Genomic DNA, 21,749 nt, shown 5'->3' with positions numbered 1-21,749 from the left:
CCAAAGTAAATAGGAATAGGAAAAAGAATGAGTTCTAGCTGATTCAGTCAAACAAAATATTCTTTCTTTTGAACACCCCTGAATGAAATATATTATTGAGTTTCCATGGGAAATATGTAGCGTGTGTGTATTTATATATGTATATATATGAGTTGGTTGGATTCTCAGAAAACTGCATGGCTCACTGTACAGAAAGAATCTATTTCTCTTTTCTCACGTGTCTGCTACAAAGTGAGCACGTCCCAGGTGATGGGGAGCACAGTGTTCTTCTGATGATCTGGCTGCTTCTCTCCTAGATGAACAGCAAAATTAGAAGTTACAATTTTTCAACAGTCACATCATCCACCCCACTATATATTTAAATTCTAGTAGCAGTATTCAGCAATTATTAGGTGGTCGGTCCTCACCCATTGGCTCAGCAAATGTTTCATCCATTCACTCTCAGTTCAAAACACCAAGTACCTATCATTAAAATGTTAAAATTCATTTTTACGTTGAATGGAAGCAAAAAATATTTGATGAAGTGGAAGAGGGAAGGTGCATCCCTCTGGTGCATTCTGTAGCTCATCCTTTTAAAACAACAGGGGTTTTTTTAGAAAAAAAAACCCTTAAATCCTGGTTGCAGTTAACAGCTTTCTAATTGCTTGTGACTGTTTCTTGACTTCCTGATCCCTGTCTGGTCGTTAGGAATCCAAAGGGTTTCTTAAATCATCAGGAGCAGCTGCCTCCTTGAAGCCAGGCATGGTGTATGTCACCGACTGTGGAAAGGAGCTGTGATACGGGGAGGAGCGGAGGTGATTAATGGGGCCAGTGTTGTAACTCAGAGTGTGGTTGCACTACTGTGTACAGGCATACTTACTTCAATCATTTATCTTCCGTCCTCTGCCACACACACACACAGAAACAGACAGGCATGTTTTATTTTTGCCAGTGATGGAGCAGTCATTAGAAATACAGGAATGCACAAGGTGCAGCAGGACCTGTAGCTGATGATGTGTCTCTCAAGGTGATGCTTTCCTTTGTCTTGTTCTTTGGACAAGCATGAGAAATGCTGACAAAACCCAGTCCCTGGTTTTAGATTTATCTCTCTGCCATTGGCAAACTCTTTCCCACAGAAAAGAGAGAGAGAGAAAGAGAAAGAAAGAAAGAAAGAAAGAAAAGAAAGAGAGAAAGGGGAAAAAAAATAAAAGCGAGTGTATTGCTCTATTTTTTGGCCTGTATTTTAGGAGGGGGAACAAACTGGGTTGACTGTGGACACAGGGTTGCATGTGATGGAGTTGCACAAGCAGAAGGAAGGAGCATGCCTTCTTGGCAAAGATCATCTTGCTCAAGGTCTGAACACAACTTCTGTCCCTGAGCTGTCTAGACCTCCAGCATCAAAGCTGGTTGGAGTAGGATCCACAAAGCTGTTCAGCCCCCAGCATTGCTGCTCCTGCTTTCTGTAAGAGCAGGTTGCCCTCACAGACAATGCTGTACTGTGCTTTCCCCAAAGCATCACAGGTGATTCAAGACCAGGTCTTGTCAGTTCCCAGCCTTCACTTCCCTTCAGCCAAAAGCGGAGGAATAAGAGACTTCGGATATTCCCAAAAAATTTCACCTTCCATTCTGGTCTCTGAAGGCTCCCCCGACTCAGCTGCATCAACCCGTGAAACACAGAACCTCAGTACAGAGGAGATACAAAGGTTTGTGGTATCTGCATGGACCAACTGATTTACAGCTTTGTGTTGCAGAGGTTATTGCAATGGCTACTCATTCCTCAGACTTTATTCCTACCATAAAAATCTCTCCCTGCCTTTCACCAGGAATCAAAGCCACTACATCCTTTGCTGCCAAAGCCAGGAGCATTTTGCCCCTCCGACACTGTCAGGGTGCTTCTGCGTCCCTTTGAGACAAATGCACATTCTTCCCAGACACTGAGGCAGCTTCCTTGTGTATTAACAGGAAAGTGGTGTCTCCAACAGGTCTGTCTTAATGGGACTTATTATTTGTTGAGTGCTGGCAAAGGGCTAAGCTGAGAACAAGATGCAAAATACTTGCATGCTCTGAGGAGTTCACAAGATCTGCTGGCAAAGCCAAGCCATGGCGGAAAGCCTGGGGAAGGAATGACTCGAGGAAATGCAATTGAACCCTTAAGGAGGGACGTGTCTGTGAGAAGTATGGTGGTTTGGCAAAACAGGTTGGGAAGTTGTGATGTCTGGAAAATCAAAGGTCTACCTGGTCCACATGGACCAACAGGCTGGGGCAGGTCGCTGCTGGCAGCAGGATTAACTCCAGTGACAAGGAATTCCATAGCTCTGGAGATGTTCTGTCCATTTCTGTCTCACCCAGCTGGGTACAGCCTTTGGTTGGAATCCAGAGCAAGGCCAAGACTTGTCCTGCATAATGCATGGTGAGAAATCTCTGCTCCTCTGTCCCCAGCACATTAGGAGAGCTGTAGCTGAGGCTGCAATGAAAAAGCTTTAAAGAGAGCTACTGGGAAGATGGAAATTATTTCTCTCCCTAAGACTTGCTGAAAGCTTTTGGAGAGGCAATATATGTGAAGGGGGTGGGAAGAGACAAAAATTATTGTCATAAAATATGTGGCCAAGTGGGAGGGACTAAAGGCAAGTATTAGAAAATGAATACAGGAATTGGGTTTAGTAGAAAACCAGAGAAAGAATTAACCAAAGTAACAGAGTCCTTGCATCAAGTATTTCAGCACAGTGAGTGAGGGATGTTCCCCTGATGGGCTGTGTATGCAATATCGTTACCACTGGCTCAGATTAACGCTGGAAATCCTGGCAGCTTTACATGTACCCAGGGACTCAGAAATCTGAATCTGGGTTTTGCAGCTTAAGCTGCTTTCCAGTGGTGAGACACAGAAAATCACCGGAAGGTACCCGGGTCCTTTTAGCAGTTGTCAAACACTGCCCACCTTCAGCACTTCCCACAGCAGGTCCCATAGGCTCCCAAACTCTCATGGTAGATCTTGGACCCTCACCATGTCAAAACAAGCTGCCTGGCCTAATAATCAGAGACTTCTGACTTGTCTGTCCTTTATAGCTTAAGTCTTGGCTCATTGCTGGTTCTGCTGCCCTGACTAGAATAGTCCTTAACTGTTTGGGTTATTAAAAAAGTGAATATACAAGCCAGATCTTGCAGTCCTTACTCAAGTTCACGGTGACCTTGGCTGAGAATAGATTACAGGACTTGTTCTGGTACTAAATAGCCAATGAACTGTGTTGAACATGCAAAGAATAAGGGTTTTAGTAACTCACCCAAAATGTAGCACCTAAAACTACATTCTCTTGAAGGAACAGAGAAAAGTCAAAATGAACTTAATTTTCATTTAGTATAATACTAGTTTCACTTTAAAAAAAAAAACAGCAACAAAAAAACCAAAACCAAACCAAAACCACTAACCAACTGTGTTAGCTGGTGTTGGGGCATTGGTTGTTTGGGTTTTTTTCATTGTAGAGATCCCAGCAAACTCTAGTGTTATGGTTTGGGTGTTTGTGTGTGTGCTAATGATGCTCAGCTGGTTTAAATAAGAGTAGATTAAAACAACCTGTGTTTTGGGACTTACTTAACCACTGTCACCTGACCTACAGTTTCTTTCTCTCCATTTCAGGTCCCTAACTTCATCAACACAACACTCCCACCGCACGAGCAGGTAACAGCTCAGGAGATAGACAGCTACTTCAGACAGGAGCTTATCTACAAGAGGAACGAGAGGATGGGGAAGAGAGTGATGGCGCTTTTAAGGGAGAACACAGACAAGAGCTTCTTCTTTGCCTTTGGAGCAGGTACAATGTTAATTTCTCTGTTTTATTTGGTTATTGTGGTTGGAAGTGAAGTGTCTGAATGCTTTGGGATTTTGCCTCTGGTCCTGCAGGAAGATTTCTTAAAGAACTTACTTTTGAAGCAGAAAAGCTTTTGTTTGTCTACACCTGCTTCTGAGATGTAGTGAGTTGGTGTAGCAGATGAGTCTGGGTCTGGCTTCTTGCGTTATTTTTGCACCATAGTTGTGTTTGTGGCTGCAGGTGTAGGAGATGGTTCAAGCGCCTTTGAATTTGCAAGCCCCGGTGCTAAAGGCAGTGACTGTGGGAATACAAACCTTGCTGTGGCATGGGCACATGTGTGGCTTGGGGTTTCAGACCTTTTGGGGTTGCTCCAGGTGCTGTCTGTGCAGACTGGCTGTTCCTGGACCTTGCACAAGCGCATGAGTTATGCATGTCACTAAATACCAGCATTTTAAATCATTGAGTAAAGATCTAATGCATCTCTCTGTATAAATTCCCTTTGTGAAATCTGCAGAACAGAGATGTCTGTAGTACTTCTGTGAGTCTACAATAGTACGTGCTACTGTCCTTTCTTTCCCATTTTTTTTTTCCTTTCTAATGGAATGCACATTTCTGTGTGATATGATTATAAAAAATAACTGTTCGGGCTGTAGTTCAGCAGAATCCTGAGCACTGTCTTAAGTGGCTCTTCGAGCTCCTCCAACTTCAAGGAAGCCCGAGATTGTTGTGCTGAGAGGCGATCGGCTCCTCCTGTTCCTGGTGCTCCCTCTCTGTGACAATTTCTCATTTTTGACAGAACTTTCCTTCTCATCTCATGGCTCTTGCTATGAACTTTGGCAACAACTTGCCTTTTGCTGCTCACTTCAGTGGGAATTTTGATTAAAGACTGCATGGTTTAGCATGCATTTTGATGTATGCATTTCTTGAGTGCATCCAGACTGAATTTTCCCAAGCTTATTTAATCTCAGGCTTGCCTGATATCTCTGTCCAAGGAATTTTGCTTAACTATTTTTACAGTAGGAAAATATATCACGGTGGTTTGTAACTGGACAGGGATTCATAAAAACGAGCTTGTCTAACCCATGGAGTGAGGTTTATCAGAGGCTATTGAACATGATGGTTTTGATGTGGTCTCCAGTTTTTGAAGTCCTTTAACCAGTATATACAGGAGCTGGGAGGATAAACTAGGCATCGTTAGCTGCTTTCTCTGCTCTGTGTGCGCTTTTCCTGGGCATCAGTTACAGCCCATGGCTTGAGGCAGGATCTTGGATGAGATGGGCGCTGGGTCAAATCGACTGCAGCTATTTGAATGAGCTAACAACAGAAATTAAATTAAGCAAATGGATATGAATTACACATTGCTTTCCCTAGAAAGTCGTGTCTAAGTTGTTGGAGGTTTGAGCTTTCATTCCCCGTCCCCATCAGAGAGCATCTACCTGAAAAGCTGGGGCAGCATTGCTGGGGAAAGCTGGCTCGTAAAGAGCAAGTCTCATTTTGTCCTTTTCACTTTTGGTGGTGTTGAAAACCGCCTTTGTCGCTGGGTTATTTCTTTTTCCCAGCACTAGCTGTAACAAGACAGAGCAGACACATGCAGCAGGATTTATTGAAAACTGCTTTTTGTTTTGAGTGCTTTGTTCCAGCATCCCTTTGGCCTTTCTCACTAAAGCAGGACATGCCTGCAGCCCATCCCCACTTGAAGTACAATTAATTCCTCCTCTCCTCCTTGGGCTGCTTTTTTTTTTCTTTATGCAGTTAAGTACTGAGAAAATTATTAATTGGTCAATGCCAAAACATTTATGTGGCCAAAATGCAAGCAAGTTCATTTTCTCTTATGATCCAAATGCATTTTTTCTCCTGAAGGGTTTGGTTTGGTTTTGTTTTTTTCACGCACTGAATTATATGAGCGGCTTTTTTGATACATTTTGTATTTTGCATTCTTATATTTGTTTCTTTAAGAGGGTTTTTTTGTATGCACTTATGTCATGAATTCAGATTTGTTTTCTAAAACCTTGAGGGTTTGGTTTTGCTTTTTATAAAACTGAAGGGTGTTTTTGATGAAAGATGAGTTTCACATATTCCCACGAATTCTGAAGTGCCAAATTTTAGGAATGCACCTTTGGTTAGGATAGACACGATGGAGTCTGCAGGAGTGCATTTGCTCTCTGAACAGTGCAAGAGTTATTTCACTTCATTTAAGACCCTCTGTATTTAAGACTGACATGATGGATGGGAAATAATTTGAAAAAAATATTCTGGATAATGTACCCTGTCCTGAGACAGAGGGCTGGTAAGGGGGCAGGCATTTGCATATTCATGCAAGCTGCAGTAAACCAGTTTTTACATCCACAAAGTGAAGCGAAGCATTTTTGTGCTGTTGAAAGATAGGGTTTTTTGTTGCTCCAGTCAGAAGCATTAAAAAAAAAAAATACATAGCTTTAAATGGAGCTTTTCAGTTTTCTGCCATTTTAAAAAATAAAAAGTAGACTTTTCGATAGATTTCTCCCTTCCCTGCCTTCCATGGGATTACTCACAAATTAAATGCATTGGAGCAGTTCAGACTTTTAATTTGTTCCTTTATAAAACATGTAGAAGTGAAAATATCCATTTATTCTTTCTGCTTTCATTACTTTCTCCTCTCCAAGAAAAACACAGGCTTTGGGTAAAATGGGATCCAGCTCTGTACCCAACTCTGTACACTTTATTCTTCTTCTGCCAGGGTTTACCGTATTCAGACTTAATGCAAAAATCTCACCATACCTATATTCATTGAAACTATAGTAATGAAACAGCATTTATTGTTTGTGCAGTTAAATGATATTTTTCCAGTAATAGGCATAGTAATTCTTCCCTTTGAATGAACAAAGGTAGCTAAATAGACTACTTTCAATTGAGGGTTTGCTTGGTTTTTGTGTCTTGAAAATCCATCCTGGCTTGCTAGGAATTATTGATCTATAATAACAGTGAAGTGCCGCAGACCTGATATATACAAGCAATTTATAAAGGTCCATTTACAGTCAAGAAAGACGCAGCCAAGAGCACATGGGCTGTTAAAAAGAGTTAATATTTTGGCAACTAAGACTACACACATGAAGTCAATGTTTAAGAAAAAAATCACTCTGGTTTATTTCATTTTTATGGGCAAATAATTTTTGAGTAACACTTATGATAACAGATGGATAAATTTATGTCTGCAGTTAATTTGAACGATAATTTCCTTAGGATGTTTTACTTACTTGCATTTCTTTCTTTCTTTTATGAGAGCTGTCAGTTTTGTAGCTGAGAGCTGGATTTACTGCTTCAGAAATTCGGATGCTGCTCCAGTTTGCAATGTTTATTAGCAGCCAAATCAGTAGGCTTTAAGACAGCATCTTTGGCTATTTAAAATAATAAATATATCATGGAGAATATTCTTTCAGTGCTGAGAGAGTGAGTTGGAATGCAAGTACCACAGCATCTCCAGCGGCAAAAGGGGAATCAAACCATCTCTGGACCACAGTCCTGCAGTGGAGGAAAACACATGTTTTTCCCACCCCACCAGGTTCAGGCAACCCCCTGAGATGACCTGAGCTGTTGTCCATGGTCTGGTGGAAGCCAGAGCTGGCTGGTGGCCACCACTCCTAACAAAGGCGGGTGCCTACGAACAGGGATGGATGTGTGTGCAAGTGGGACCTCTCTTGCTCAAGCGTAGGCTTAGGTGGCTGAGATTGGGTGCCTACTTGTTGATGGATTAGGTTTAAATTTCTGAGATATGGGCTGTGTTGAAGATGGCTGTGTGCTCCTATGAAAGCAGGAGAATTTGTCCCAAAGTGGCAACATCAGAAGTAGATTTTAACAGTTTCTGTGCTCAGAACAAGTGAATTTCCTTTCCATCCTGCAGTTTTCTCAGCCAGCATTGGGCAGGCAGCATCATCAGTAATGATTCTGATCATCTTTAATTAGACTAATGTTAACAGTAATCATGGAATAGTTTGGGTTGGAAGGAACCTTTAAAGGTCATGGAATCCAGCCTCCCAAACAATAATGTTACATGTCGTTTCCAATGTCTTTTGTAAATGTTAACTGGAGGTTCTTCATAATGGGACTCGGAAGTGGGTTGCACTGTGTTTTCACTAGGGACAATATTATGCAACTTTTCTGTAGGATGGGGTTGGTGTAAGAGCACAGCAAGAATTTAAAATCTCCCCTTCCTGGTCCTCAACTCTAGCTCTTCCCCTTTTGTCCTCTCTACAAAGGATTCCCAAGGGGAATTTTGGCACACATCATTTTAGAGACTAGAGATACCGAAGACAGGAACAGGCAGACATCTCCATAGTGACTTGGGTCTTGTGTGGTCTGGATCACCCCTGAAATAGGCTTATTTTTCTCCATAAACTAAAGAGCACCTGGGGAGGTACCCAGGTGATACAGCTGCTTTGAACATGCTTCATCCACGGCTAAAAAGGTGACAAATGGCTGTTGAAGGAGGGGAAGATGAGGGGGAAGTGGAGGTGAGATTTTTTTTTTTTTTAGTTACTGGAAATCATATTTCAACTCAATAGTTTGGGAAAAGAAAGGAAGTCATGGATACTACCCAAAACTTAAATACAAGTAATTAAAATCCAGAGAGCCTTTGTGAAAGCCATTAGCACCTGCCACCAGATCTAGCACTCAGGTTCACATATGTTACTTGAAAGTACTTTTTCAAAAGGGAAATGCCTTGAGGCCACCATCCAACTGCACACTGAGGACTCGGGATTAACAGATGTTGAATATGTAAATAGTGTTTCGCACTCCCAACCAATGTAATCTTGGGTGCAAATCGGACACAGAGTTACACCCACTCTTGTGCTACTGAGAACCAGCTCAGCCTGGCATCACAGATCTGGTCCTTTCTCTTCCAGAATTGTGTAGCTCTTTCCTGTTTCCATTCTTCATCTTGGATCCTCTGTAGAACATAAAAGGAAAAAAAGGAGGGGAAAAAAAAAGGGAAGGAAAAAGAAAAAACACTTGCAGGCTGGAATATAAAAAGACTTTATCCCTGGGGTCAGGCATCCTGGTCCAACACTGATTAGTGGTGCTACTGACATCACTAGCGCAGTTCATCAACGGGTTGTCTCAATGGAACAAGAAGTTGGCGACCAGGAGATTGAACTTGGCGAGCCTACAAAAGAGAAGAAAAGGGTGAATTAACAGTTTGCAGATGCAAGAATTCCCTCTATTCATGTTTATTTGGGCATCCAGATGCTTATAGTGAGGTCGGCCTGTTTTGTGTATGGAATTCTTTTACTATTAGTTTTTAAGGCAAAGTATCACTTTGCTTTTAAAAATATACTTGTATGCTAATTTTGACCAAAGCCATATAACTGACTCATTTAAAAGTCTGCATTAAACAGTCAATGCCTGATTCTCTTTTCAGACACAGTGTTGTAAATCAGGACATACTCCAGTGGGGAAAAGCTTGTTCCAAGTGCAAATCCAACCTGTAGCCTTTTAAAATAAAAATGTAAAAGGGAAAAAAAAAAAACAAAACCAAAACACACATGCACACAAAGGTGGGGGAACTTTGTTTATTTACATTGATCTTTTATCATGTGGAGGTTTAGAAGCCTCAGAATATTTGCTTTTTTCACGTGAAACTTAGATCGTCAAAGAGAGAGTGCCTGAGTTGGAGAAGCCAAAATAAACCTCCCTGCACTACCCTATTGTGAAAAGGGAATTGCCATTCTGCAGGCTGATTCCTGTAATTCTGATTTAGAGAAAATTCCTGTTCTATAACAAGATACCGATTGCATTTGCTGTACTGTGTTTCTACAGTGGTGAGACCTATCTTGAGGCTGCTGTCACCTGTACCAACCAAGGAAGGCAAGAGACGTAGCAAATAAAAGAACAAATTAATGTAATTGGGCTTGCACTTTGCTTTTTCTCCTGGTGTTTCACCACCTAAACTGTTGAGGGAAGCTGGACAAGCCCTGGACCCTCCACCCTTTGTTCTGGTGGAGAATTCCTCACGTTCAGCAGTCCAGCCTGGCCACTTCTCACTGTTTCCTTCATCATTGCTCCCCTGAAGCAGGGTACAGTCCCAAATCTATTTTTGCCAACTGCAGGTATTCAAGCGAATGTTAAAAGCAAATAAAATGGGCCTCGTGAACCGCAGTGTATATGTTTACCATCTCTGGTGTAATTCTTCCCATGATGAATGGGGAAAGTTGCCTGGACACAGTAGGATTTTGGTTTAAAGAAATGCATACATTAATGTCAGCTCCTCTGGGTCCTTGACATTTTCATATCGTATTTATTATTATGTGTGTGCCAGATTCTACTGTAGAAGTTTAATTCTGCCTGCCTGTTCTCAAAGAAAAGAAAGCTATATTGGCCCCTCCTGTCCTATAATATAGAGATTTTGGCTATGCCCTTGCTGTCTTTCTCTTCAACATTTGAGATGTAAAAATGCAGACATAATTCAGGAAATTTTCTCTTTTCAGAACTGCAAAGAATCATGAAAGATTTACACCCAGGCTTAAGCACTCTGCTGAACAGGAATGGGCTCAAGCATGGGATGAAATACTGTTTCATCCCCACACATATGCAAGAACTTGCTGTGGATCCACAGGCCACCCTGCAAGCTCTCAGGAGACCAAGCAGAGGTCCCGTATAACTCTAGATTTCATAACAGGAGTGTTGAAATTAATATGTGGATGCCAGACAATTCATCACTTTCCATCCCAAAACTGTCTTGTCAGAAAATTCCCAACCAGCTCTGACAGTGCTGTTGGGAAGATTTTTAGAAGTGCAGTATGGAGAACTGCAAGACTGGCAACGTTCCTCTAGTACTGATGCTTCTGTGGGATGCTCGTGTTAAAAGGGAAACGGGATACAGATTGCAAAGGATCCAAGGATCTGGTCTCAGCTGGGACACATTTCTGGGCTACCTGCAGTGACTGAGATATCTCCACACCCGAGTGCGCCTCCAGTCACTCTACTGCATGTCATTGTCCTTGGGCAGAAGGAAGTTTGGCCACTCAATTTACTTAAATTCAGAGCCTGGCGTGTTAGTGCAAATCCTTCTGTAGTGTTTCAGGTTGACACAAGTTGGTGGGGTTGATGTGGGTTTGTGGTTCTTTCTGTTGCCCCCCTCGCCTGGATGCTTAAGCCAGTGGAGGAGCAGGGATGTCCCAATGCATCCTGGACCACCATGGCTGCATCCCCTGCAGCTCCCCTGGCAGAGCCTCAGGCTACTAGAGCAGGAGCTGGGAAGGGAATTTAGTAGAGCAGGGAACCAGTTTGTACTGCCTGTGGTGTTGGACTTCCACAGGTTCCAGCCATTTCTGACCAGTCTTAGGGCCAAGGAGGACAGCATATGGAGAAGAAACAGTGATCTTCTGGAAAGACAGGGCATGACTGCTGGCTAGAGTTAGTTGTTTTGCAGAAGTAGATGTAAAACTGAAAGCTTGAAAAAGCCTGGCTGTAATTTATGTGGATTTCTTGAGGATTTTTACTGGTATGGAAACTGGGACTGGAAATCTCATTAAACTGGGCGTTCTTGTGAGAGTTCCAGGTTTTCTTGGTCATGGTTATGCCAGGAATACCATCAGAGCAAACTTGCTGAGAAAGGATTTATGGATTTGGGATCAGATCCTATTCTCACTGAATTAATGGTAGTTCTGCAACTGACATCAAGGTGACTAGCATGTGCACCTGGATGAGACAACATTTCTTTGTCATTCCAGTTCTTTAATCTAGGCTGCTACTTTCACATTACTGGAAAACATCAATACCCTCTTAAGCCTATTAAATCCCAGTTCCATTGTTATTTTATCTGGTAGATCAGAAGAGAAGTGTTAAGGAAAAGAAAATGTGTGTGCAATATACCTCTGCCCAAAAAAATATTTAAATATCAGAAATGTAAAGTGAAGATAGAGTTACTTAGAGTGGGAAAGGGGAAATAATTAGAGCTCTGTCCAGCAAAAAGAGATGTTGTAAACTTTAGTTATTAACCTCTGGTAGATGTTTAAAACACAAACTCTGCCACTGTTGAGCTGTTTGATAGAGGCCTGTAGAAAGCAGCAGAGGTCTGTTGGACAAAATTGCTTTGGTGGCAATTAAAACTGGGCTCAAACCCAAGGCTAATAGCTAAGCTGCCATTTGAAACTTGAAGAAGTTCAGGTTCATGCCTGAATCTTGTCTCCGTTTCTGCTCTGTGCCATAGACTTAATGAAATCCTGAGACTGGACTTTACTGTTGGGGAGCGAGATGCAGCTCCAATCTGTGGAAAATGTCACCATTTCAAATTGTTTTCTAATAAATATTAATAACAAAATTTGAAAATATGGGGAATTCTTAGCAAAAAACACTGGTGTGTTCCTCCTGGGGTGCTTCTTTTGGTAGAAGTTCCAGAGCTCTAGCTCTTGGGGAGCGGTTTGCTAGAGTTGTGAATAGAAACATGGCAAAAATATTATTTCAGAACTACCAGGCTTCACTCCCGTTGGGGTCCAGGCAGACAGTGGGAAAGAAGAGACAGATGAATAAGCAAAAATCCAGATGAATCTGTCTTGGAACTTCTTCTGTTTTTCAAGAGATATTCAATGAGACCTACCAAATGCTTTGATTTTGATAAACTGTTATTCATTAACTGAAAATTATCCTACCAGAGAAATTCCAAACACCTTTTTCATCTAGACACAATATTTTGGTGGAGTTCAGTTTTGGATCTATCCTTGGCAGAAAAGTGAAATCTCCATCGTTTTCCTGGAATAATGTGGCAGGACTGAAACCTATGTGACTTGTATCTAAAATAAATAACTTAAGTATTTTTAGTATTTTACTGTGCTTTAGTATGGGAAATACCTTAAATACTGAGGTTTGCAAACTTCTAAAAATTGTATTTATACACTGAAGGTAATTGGAGAGAAAAATCGAACGCCACCACTGGGTTAACTCAGTATGAAATTTGGCACCGGTTTTCAGTATTTATACAGAATTCACATTCACTTTGCGTTTTTCCTTGAGGTGTTTGAGGTTCAGTGAAACTGCTGTGAGGTTCTTATCACTTAGCGATCTGGTCTGGTTCCAGTTGAAAATTTTGTAGGACCTCTCACTGGGAGGATTGGTTTAAAAGGAGCAGAAATCTGCCAAAGAAATAAAGACTTCATTATTGACATCAATGCTATTTTTAATCTGGTTTCCTAAGGAAATGAGGCTTAAGCAATCCCGGTGTTTGTGAGTATGTGTGTGTATATATAGGTGTGTGTGCAAATGTGTTTTCCCCCTCGTAAATGTTTCATCTGTTGGTTGATTATAACCAAACTTGACAGATGGCTAGAGTCTCAGAGATAATAAGGTCTTGCATGTCTCATGAAAATAAGAGATTGGATAGAAGAAAAAGAAATTCGTAGTGCTCATCCACTGAAAGAGCACAGCATGAGCTCAGCTTTTGCTAGATCTCAGGAAATCCCTGTGGGAGAAGGAGGTGAGATACATCTCCATAGGCAACTGCACTTTTTTGGTTCTGCATGGGAGATGTATTGTATGGTCTGTATATCAGTCATTGCATCGTTTGAACAAAACAATGAAGTTTAGAGTAAGTAGCTATTATCTGGAGTATCTCAGGAGGCACATATTACCTCTGGGCTGCCCTCTAATGAGGTGTTCATTCTCAAGGCCAGAGCACTATCAAGGAGCAGGTTTGTAAATGTGACCGAGGCACAGCTCCAGGACTCTATAAACCTAATGAGTCGTGGGCACTCAAACTGTGCAGCCTTGCTACTGCTAATTGGCCAAGTGTGCTATCAACCGTGCCCAAAAAATGTTCTTAAGTAGCCAAGGGGTGAAAAGAGCATCAGAAACTCTTAGGAGTCCAGGAGGCAGCCTGGGGCAGAGTTCAGGAATGCTTTTGCCAGAACGAAGGTCATTCCCTTGAGAACTGAAACAGCTCACTGGCAATGGAGAACAAAATTAAGAGACAAAGGAAAGAGTAAAGCATGACCTGGAGGAAAGCGGTTTTGCAACATTACCTTATCAGACAAAGGGATGGTTGTCACTTAGCGGTTGGAGAGGATGCTCAGAAAACATTGTGATGAGGACAGTACTTGAAACCTTTCCAGAGCAAAATACAGATAGAGGTCAGAAAAGCCAAGCCAGAGTTAGTTCTTAATTTTATTTTTTTTTTTCCCCTTGAGATTGAAAATTATGTATCTAATATCTTGGTAATAGTGGTAACTGTTGGGGCGGGACTCTACCTCTTGAACTGTAGGTGTCAAAGTTCAGTGCATCTTCTGTGTAAGATCAGCAGGTTCCTTTCAAACCCACAGAGGACAAATCCTCCCACTTATCTCAGATGCATATTTTAAGATGGAAGGAATTGCCCTCTGGAGACATCTTTCCACTGACTACAGAGGAAACCTAGAAAACTGGCCTCTAACAAACGCCTGACTTTTAGATGAGGGGGATTAATTGAACCCTGAGAGCAGGAGTCAAGAATTCAGGGTGTTTTGTCCTTACCTCTCCCTGACCTTGAGCAAGCTGCTCAGCGTGCTAAGAGCTCCCTGAGCAATGTTTTGCATTGCTGCCAATGGCAGAGCTGTATTAGTTCTGGGGAAAAATTGCAAGCAGAAGACTGACACAGGATTGCTTTCCATCATGCCTTGGAGAGCATCTTGGCGTGCACTCTAGGGGAAGAGAACGCCCTCTGCCACCAGCTCCTCATCTCTGCTCACTGCTTGGCTGGAGGGAGAGGAAGCCGCTTTGGTGTGAGCGCAGTCGTTCCTAAGCCTGGTCTACCTGGAGCTGTGCAAAGGAAACAGAACCACGGAAAAGTGAGCAAGTTCTTGTTTTCATTCATCAGGGACATTTCTCCCTTTTGCAAGGGAAGGAACAAGCAGTTGAAACAAAAAAAAAAACAACACCAAACAAACAAACCCAACCAAAACAAAAAAAAACCCAAAACAAACAAACAAACAAAAAAGCTTTGACATACCATGTGTCTGATTATTTCTTTTACTGGTCTCTTAAAGCAGCGACCAGGCTAATTGTCTAAGTGCTGTCTGTGAGGAGTGATTTAGACCTGGAGACCCTTAAAAACAGCCTTCTAATATAACTTGTGCTTTTGCACGCAGGACTCAGAGAAAAATAGGAAGGTATGTGGGTTGGTTTTTTGTTTTTAGCATTATGGAGAGACACCAGTCAGTCTCCCTGTGGGGCCACTCGCCGAGTCTGTAGTATTTATTCAGCATCTTTCTGAAACACCAGCATCTTAGAAGTTGTCTTCCTGAATTTACATTCCTGGTTCAATCATCTCCCGCACAATAAAAGCTCTAGTGTTGGCTTGCCTTTAACTTCTGTGCTGCGCAGCGCTCCTGTCAAAAGGCAGCCTTTCCTCCTGGCGTTTTTGTTTTTCTTAATACCTGCCAATCACCCCGCTCGCCTTTGCGCAAAGTTTGTTGTCTTTGCAGTTGGTCACAGCGTGAGCTACCAAAAACCTCGCTGAGCTTGACGGGGAATTCTGTTAGCCTAACCCTAACATGCACACAAAGGGCCTTTTCACCGGCCCACCGCAGCTCGAAGATTTCATTTCATGTGTTACAATTAATCTGTATTTATTGCCACTTATCTTAAATGGCTAACAATATCAAGAGTTTTAAAAGTGCTTTTAATGTCAAACTGGGTCAATTAAAACTCTACTTAAAATATTTGCAAAACTCCTAGCCTGAAAGTTGCCCCCTCAGTCTGCTGTTAAACAAAATATTTTAAATAAATACACGCAGCTTGAGGAGACTGACATTTCGTAAAATTCCCCTTGATATTTTAGTAGAATCCAGGATTAATTTCCTTACTCCTACATTCACTTGCCTTTTCATAAAAGGAGAAAAAGGAATACTATTTCAGATTATTATAAATATTTGAAAGACTGTTTTGATCAATTAAAAAAAAAAAGTGAGCAACCTCAACTTTTCAGGCCAGAAAAGGCTGTTAGATTATTCAATCTGATCTGGAATTTTGTCCTGTTCTTCTGTGAACACTAATAGTGTGTGGCTGAGCTTCAAACTATTGGCCACAGGTAACAATTTTATATCTTTTAAACTCCTTTAGCATTGCATATCGGCACAGGAAATAAAGTGCTAGAACATAAAATATTAAGAAGTTAGATAATGAAAGAGCAGCTTTACTACTGTATGTTGGGTTTCGCAGAAGGTTGAAGATGGCTGAAGGAATCTGCTTTTTCTCCTTCCAGAAAAGCCCTCGGTTTTGCCTTGCACTTTTTATTTTTTAAAAAAAAAAGCTCAGTTTGCAGAAGGGCCTTAATAAATTACGTGAAGTGCTGCTGTGCTATGCATGAGAGCACTGAACTCTTACGTAGTTCAGCCAAGGTTGCTCTGGGTTAGGATGCTGACACACCTGACACAGAGAAATCCCAAGAGAGACCCCAGATAGAGCTTGCTTGGGTTGAATGCAGGAGATGCACAGAGTAAGTGAGATCCCAGAACGGAGGAAGTAACTGCTTAAACTGAAGGTCTGTCCACATGGAGTTATTTGGACTTTAAGCTCTGATCCTCAAACACGCTTTCCATGAGCAGTGACATTAATGAAGCTTGGTTTCCTATGTTTTTAGGTCATTTGCTTGTATTCCCAGCAGTCTAATAAGGTTTGAACTGTAGCTGAGGCATTTCTGTTAATTAGGGCATTCATATTATCTTTATGGGTCTCTGATGTCCCTAATAAGGCTCACCCTGCAACTTTTCTTTCCGCAGGAGAGTTCAGTGAGTCTCTGTCCAGCCATCTGTTTTCATAAAATATGTAAGAAAGGATGTCTTGGAGACAGCTACTCTTCTGTCTAATAGATTTGAAATGCGCCCATGTCTTCAAAATATTTCGGGGAAATAAAAACAAAAGCATATGCACAAAGGGACAGCAGGATCCTGTAAGCCTCGTGTTCTTTGGAAACAAGGTTAAGATGAAGTTGTCATATTTATGCAGTGTAAATATTGCACAACTTGACACCAAATGGTTTTGATCACTACTTCAGTCATTTCTTGTAGAATATTTAATTAAACAAATTTGACTGTCTCAAATTATGTTTAAGTCAATTTTTATAGGTTAGGGATGGAAACACATCTTGAATTGCTTTTGTGTAATAAATAACATGGTTTTTTTCTGCTTGCCATCCATAAAAAGAGTGTGATTATGTCAATTTGGTGAAAGCTATTGTTCTTTGGTATGAGCGTTCTAACAAATGCAAAGATATTGGCTCATGGAATGTGCTTTTATTGCTCTTTAGTTGCTGTCCTAGTTGTTATTCTTTTTGGTTTTGTTTTTAATCTTAGTCACTGTATCAAGAAGCCAAGCGATGCCGATGACTAATTGCATCCCAAGAATGGCAGATAACACAAAGCTGACAGCTTGCAAACAAGTCATAGATTGAAATATGTTCACATGAACTATTTTTTTTTTTTTTAAATGGTTGTGAGCAGGTATGATGCAAGTTTCCCATTGCTGCTTTTCCCCCTCAGATTGTGGAGTCCTGTCAGCCTGGTTTCAGCCGTGTAGCACAGAGCCTTACGTGGCCATGATTCGTTTATATTCTTCTCTTTGGATCTGACAAAAGTGTGTCTCGTGAAAAGGTCAGGTTTGAGATCTTTCTGAAGGCCTTTGCCTTTGGCAATGTCAGTCAAGGCCTCAACAGGCTCTTATCCTGGACAAGGAATGCAGTTAAAACCTTTCAGTTCCTCAAAGAGCCATTTAGAGACCGTGTGTTGTTATAATATTCAGAGCTCTCTTGCATGGAGTTACCAAAGTGCTCTAGGCAGCTTCACAGGAGGCTCGTGATGACGGGCTGAGAAGTGTAACAACGGGCAGGTAAAAACTCTGAAATTTGGTGGCAGTCTGTAGTAGGGGAGGAAATTAGTTGTGGTTTCCCATCAGATGGACAAGCCTAGCTCTATGCATCTCTGCTAGGAATACTCAGACTCATAAGCTAATTTACCTTGGATTTGGTGGAAGGTGGAAGTTCATGTGGTTATGTTGCTATTTGGAAAGAGGTGGCTTTGGCCAGAGGAGGAAGCTTCTGTTAAAGTTCCCCTTATGGAAAAGGCCGTGATGTGAACTCATACTCACTACTTACTAGGTATTGGAAAAGGAGCTCATTCTCCAAATACAGATCAGTAGGAAAACACACTTTGCTGGTTCCACTGATCAGGAAGAAACTTGAATTTTAATGCTATTTTCTACTAAATTTAAGTGTTCATGATTCTGCAGTCTCTCAGCTTCTCATCTGCTTCCATTGAATCCGGAGAATGAAATAATAAGGCTTTGCCAGAATTTGGCTGAAAGGAAGGAGATACTTAATTGAGTCTCACTAAGGGGCTGGCAGAGGGGAGGTTGGGTACCAGTCCAGTATGGCACGAGCACCAGTCTAGTATTAACAAAATATAAACACAATTGTGTTGAAAATCTTGTCCTGCTGAGTGAGAAAGGGAAATGATTACAGGAAAACAAAACTTGAGTCTTAAAAGGGAAAGGGCTTTGTTAAGTGCAGTCTAGTTACAGCTTTGGATCACTGTAACTGTGGGAAAATATGATGAGACAGTGTACCCAAGTACCCAAGCCTTTTTTTTTTTTCTGGTTAATTCTGTGCTGTTGTGCATAAGGAGGCAATGATGGATTGTCCCGGAGTTCTGTGCATAGTATCAAAGAGAGCTGGATTTAATTGTCCTGCATTTATTGTGCAAAAGGAATGAATTATGAGCCACTTTACAGCATCTCCAGTGAAAGTGATTATCGGCGCTACTCCTCGCCAGAGATATAACTCTGTCAAGCAGGCTCCATCCTCTCTTGGGTTCCTTGGAAAAAACTCGTGAGTTTGCTGTCTCCTGCCAGTGAAAGCTCAGGGTGAAACACAAAACCAAAAGCTGCCAATAGCTATATATTCAGTTCAGATGTTGTAGGAATTTCTTATTCCTTTTTTTTTTTTCTTTTTTTCTTTTCCCCTTTTGCTCCTGAGAGCAAGATTAGTCAGGATTTTGGGGGCATGCAACTGAAACAGTGCAGCAGCATGTTTTCTTGGTTGATTGCTCTTTTGATTTTGTAGGTGAGCTGTGTGGTTGAGAAGACTTGGCTGTTGGCTTTAATTAGCTTTGACCTGGGCTCATGCACACTTTATAACACAATTGGTCCCGATGTCACAGAAGGCATCCTTCACCCCCTGCACCCAACCAGATCTCATAGCTGTTTTCATACTGCTCCTCCCTGCAACACACAGATAACCTCAGAAAAATAGGTTTAAGATGAGGCAGATGTATAAAAGGAATGTTATGAGCTCTGCCTTCAAGACTGTACAATAACGCATGTGCAGAAGAGCAGGGAGTTTTGCTCTTTACATTTTCTATTGATGACTGTGGTGTAATAAAGGACAGCAGCATGAATTGCAGGGACTGTAACCTTGCCTGCCAGAAAGGTGTTTTGGGAGAGATGCTCCCCAACACTGCAGAACAACAGCTGCAAGAGGAGATTTTTGTCTCAGGGTTTGCTTAGATCTGCAGAAGTATTTTCAGTACCTTCAAGAGAGCTGGCTTGCACTGTGTGCTTTGGGGAGCTATGGGTCCTGTCCCCTCTGCTAGTAGGTTGCTTGTGCTGCCTTTCCAGACAGACATGAGATTCCTGGGTGCTCACAGATATCTTTGTGCCTGGGATAGCCCAGATAAACATGCGAATCAGTACATAGAGATAACAATGTGTACACAACTGTGCAAACTCTTACAAATGAGTGCCTTTCTGCACCCTTCTGCATGACCAGGTTTCACATGGATATATCAACAGTTGCCGGAAAGTCTGTTCTCAAAAAGAAGAAAAGTTGGGGTGGGGGGGAGGAGCAACAAACCACCTGTAAATAGCCCTGGACTCTAATGGGACTACCAGGTAGCATGTGCAATTCATTTAACTACGTGTCTACAAATGTGTTCGCTCATAGCTATGGTAACACTCATGGCAGCAGTCCCCAGGCTGAAAACCGTCCTGATAATTAATAACAGCTAAGAACAGAGGTTATGTGGAGTGTCATAGTGACAGGTCGTGAATTAGGAGAGGAGCATTTGTGGTCACATCTTCTGTATGCAAAGAATTAGAATATTTTTGAAACAATTCCCTATGCAACTGTGCTCGTGCATTTTGGAAAATCATCTGTTTAATGCACAAACTAGTGATGAGTCTTTCACTTCTTCCACTCTGTCGTTCAATTGATTTATTTGCAGTCCCTTAACTGTAAGTCAGAGGAGTATCAGCTGCAACAAAGAGAAAACTTAGGAAAAAGGACTTGGAAATTCACCTCATGTTTTGTGGACTGAAAAGATTGCTTGAACGTTGGACACAGTGGCTGGGAAAAGTTCTGCAGTTAAATGGCTGGATGAGCCTTCCATGGCATCAGGATTTGTGGGTGGCCACTTGTTCATTATCCAGAAGTGGGCCAGAGTCTTCTGGGAAGAGCTGGATGATAACCTTGTGACAAAATGGTCCTTCACTCCAGAATGCTAATTTATGGTGGCTTTTTATAGGAATATAAGGGACAAGTTGTTTGGGAGGTGGGTGGAACACAACGCGTTAGCATCATTATTTCATGCTGTGAGTGTTTTCACTTTTTCCTTTGCAAACAGCTGTTTGTCTGGTGGTTGCTAGGTTCATTTGGGATGTGGGAAACAGAAGTTCACATCCGTTCCTGATTCTTGAGCTAATGCAAGGAATTTAATGTTTAATTTGCTTTTGGACTAATTATTGCAGGAAGACGACAGCAATGGACGAAGCATCCCCAAAAAGAGCTATTCCAGCTTATTGCGTGTTACCTGTTGTGGCTGGTTTAATTGGGTGGCATTGCTGCTTTTAGGATTCAGAACATGCAGATCCAAGTGCTAGATTTCCAAGTGCCCAAGATATTAGGACAATTTGGCTTGCTAGTAAAATAGAAGTTCAGTGTTCAGTAACCAGAGCCTGTGCTGGGGGCTGTGTTTTCAAAAGGCCTGAGCACTTAGTTTTGAAAACTTGGCTTGAATTTCAGTGGGAGCCTGGCTTAAGAAACCTCTTCTATCTTCATTGAGCACAAAGGGACAGACTGTCTTGTAAGTTCATGCCTTCATTAGGAGGAACCGAATCCTATTGATTTGGGTGTGTATTATGGCTGGATCAGACCTCCTCAGCGTGCGAGCCGGTAGCGCCACACTTAACAGCACAGCCATGGCAACGGGGCAGCAACCGCAATGGCAGAGGAATGGGAAATGGCATGAGGTGAAGAAGGGGCATCCTCTTCTCATTGATGGACCTTTCCCCATAATAGAAAAGGGGGAAAAAATAACTTGATAAGTCAAGTGGCTTGATTCATAAGTGAATTTACTCTAAAGTAAACACAATGCCGTATGTGTCTAATTTGCCAGTGAAATCATCTGTTTCTTTGTTAGGGAAGAAAATGTGTTTCCCTTCCAAGTCCGGGGCCACTCAGGCAATTTACATGAACAAATAAAGATGAGGTTTAGCAGCACTAAATAAATAAAATACAAGTCTAAGTGGCCACCAAAGAACAGAGCTGCTCGAATGGAATCGTACTGGGACGTGAGCCAAGTGGCTGCTGTTTGCCATGCCTGCTTACGATTCCCATCCAAGCACTGCTCAGATGTGTCTTGCTGAGGTCAGGTTTACAGCTGTAGCAAAACATATATTGGGAGATAAACAAGCCATGCTACAGATGAACAGCAGGGCAGAGAGCATAAAGTAAACCTGTGTCTTAGCCATGGCCTTTACAGAAAGTGGTTGGGCTCTTGCCAGAGCAGCGTGGATCTGGGCTGACTAGGGCAATGAATATTCCTCTCTCGGTAAAAGAAGTGGACAGCTTGTTTCTGATGTATTTTACCAGCTGCATCCTATAGTTCAAATGTATTAAATGGAGTTGTTCCTAATTTTTCTCCTCTTTGAGATTAGGATCTGACCACCTTTTATTTCAGTGCTTCTAGCCATGGA

General features: G+C 41.8%; 1 protein-coding gene across 1 annotated transcript in view; it reads left to right on the top strand.

Moving 5' to 3' along the window:
- Positions 1-21,749, top strand: part of TRABD2B (TraB domain containing 2B) — a 277,943-nt gene that overhangs the window by 163,640 nt on the left and 92,554 nt on the right. Inside the window, exon 4 of the mRNA XM_065656878.1 lies at positions 3,611-3,785. Within this exon, the coding sequence (XP_065512950.1) occupies positions 3,611-3,785 (175 nt within the window). The remainder of the gene's footprint in view (positions 1-3,610; positions 3,786-21,749) is intronic.

Source organism: Caloenas nicobarica, chromosome Z (assembly GCF_036013445.1).
Source record: "Caloenas nicobarica isolate bCalNic1 chromosome Z, bCalNic1.hap1, whole genome shotgun sequence".
Classification (NCBI taxonomy): Eukaryota; Metazoa; Chordata; class Aves; order Columbiformes; family Columbidae; genus Caloenas; species Caloenas nicobarica.
Note: the sequence above shows the minus strand (reverse complement) of the source record. Positions and strands in the feature narration are given on the sequence as shown.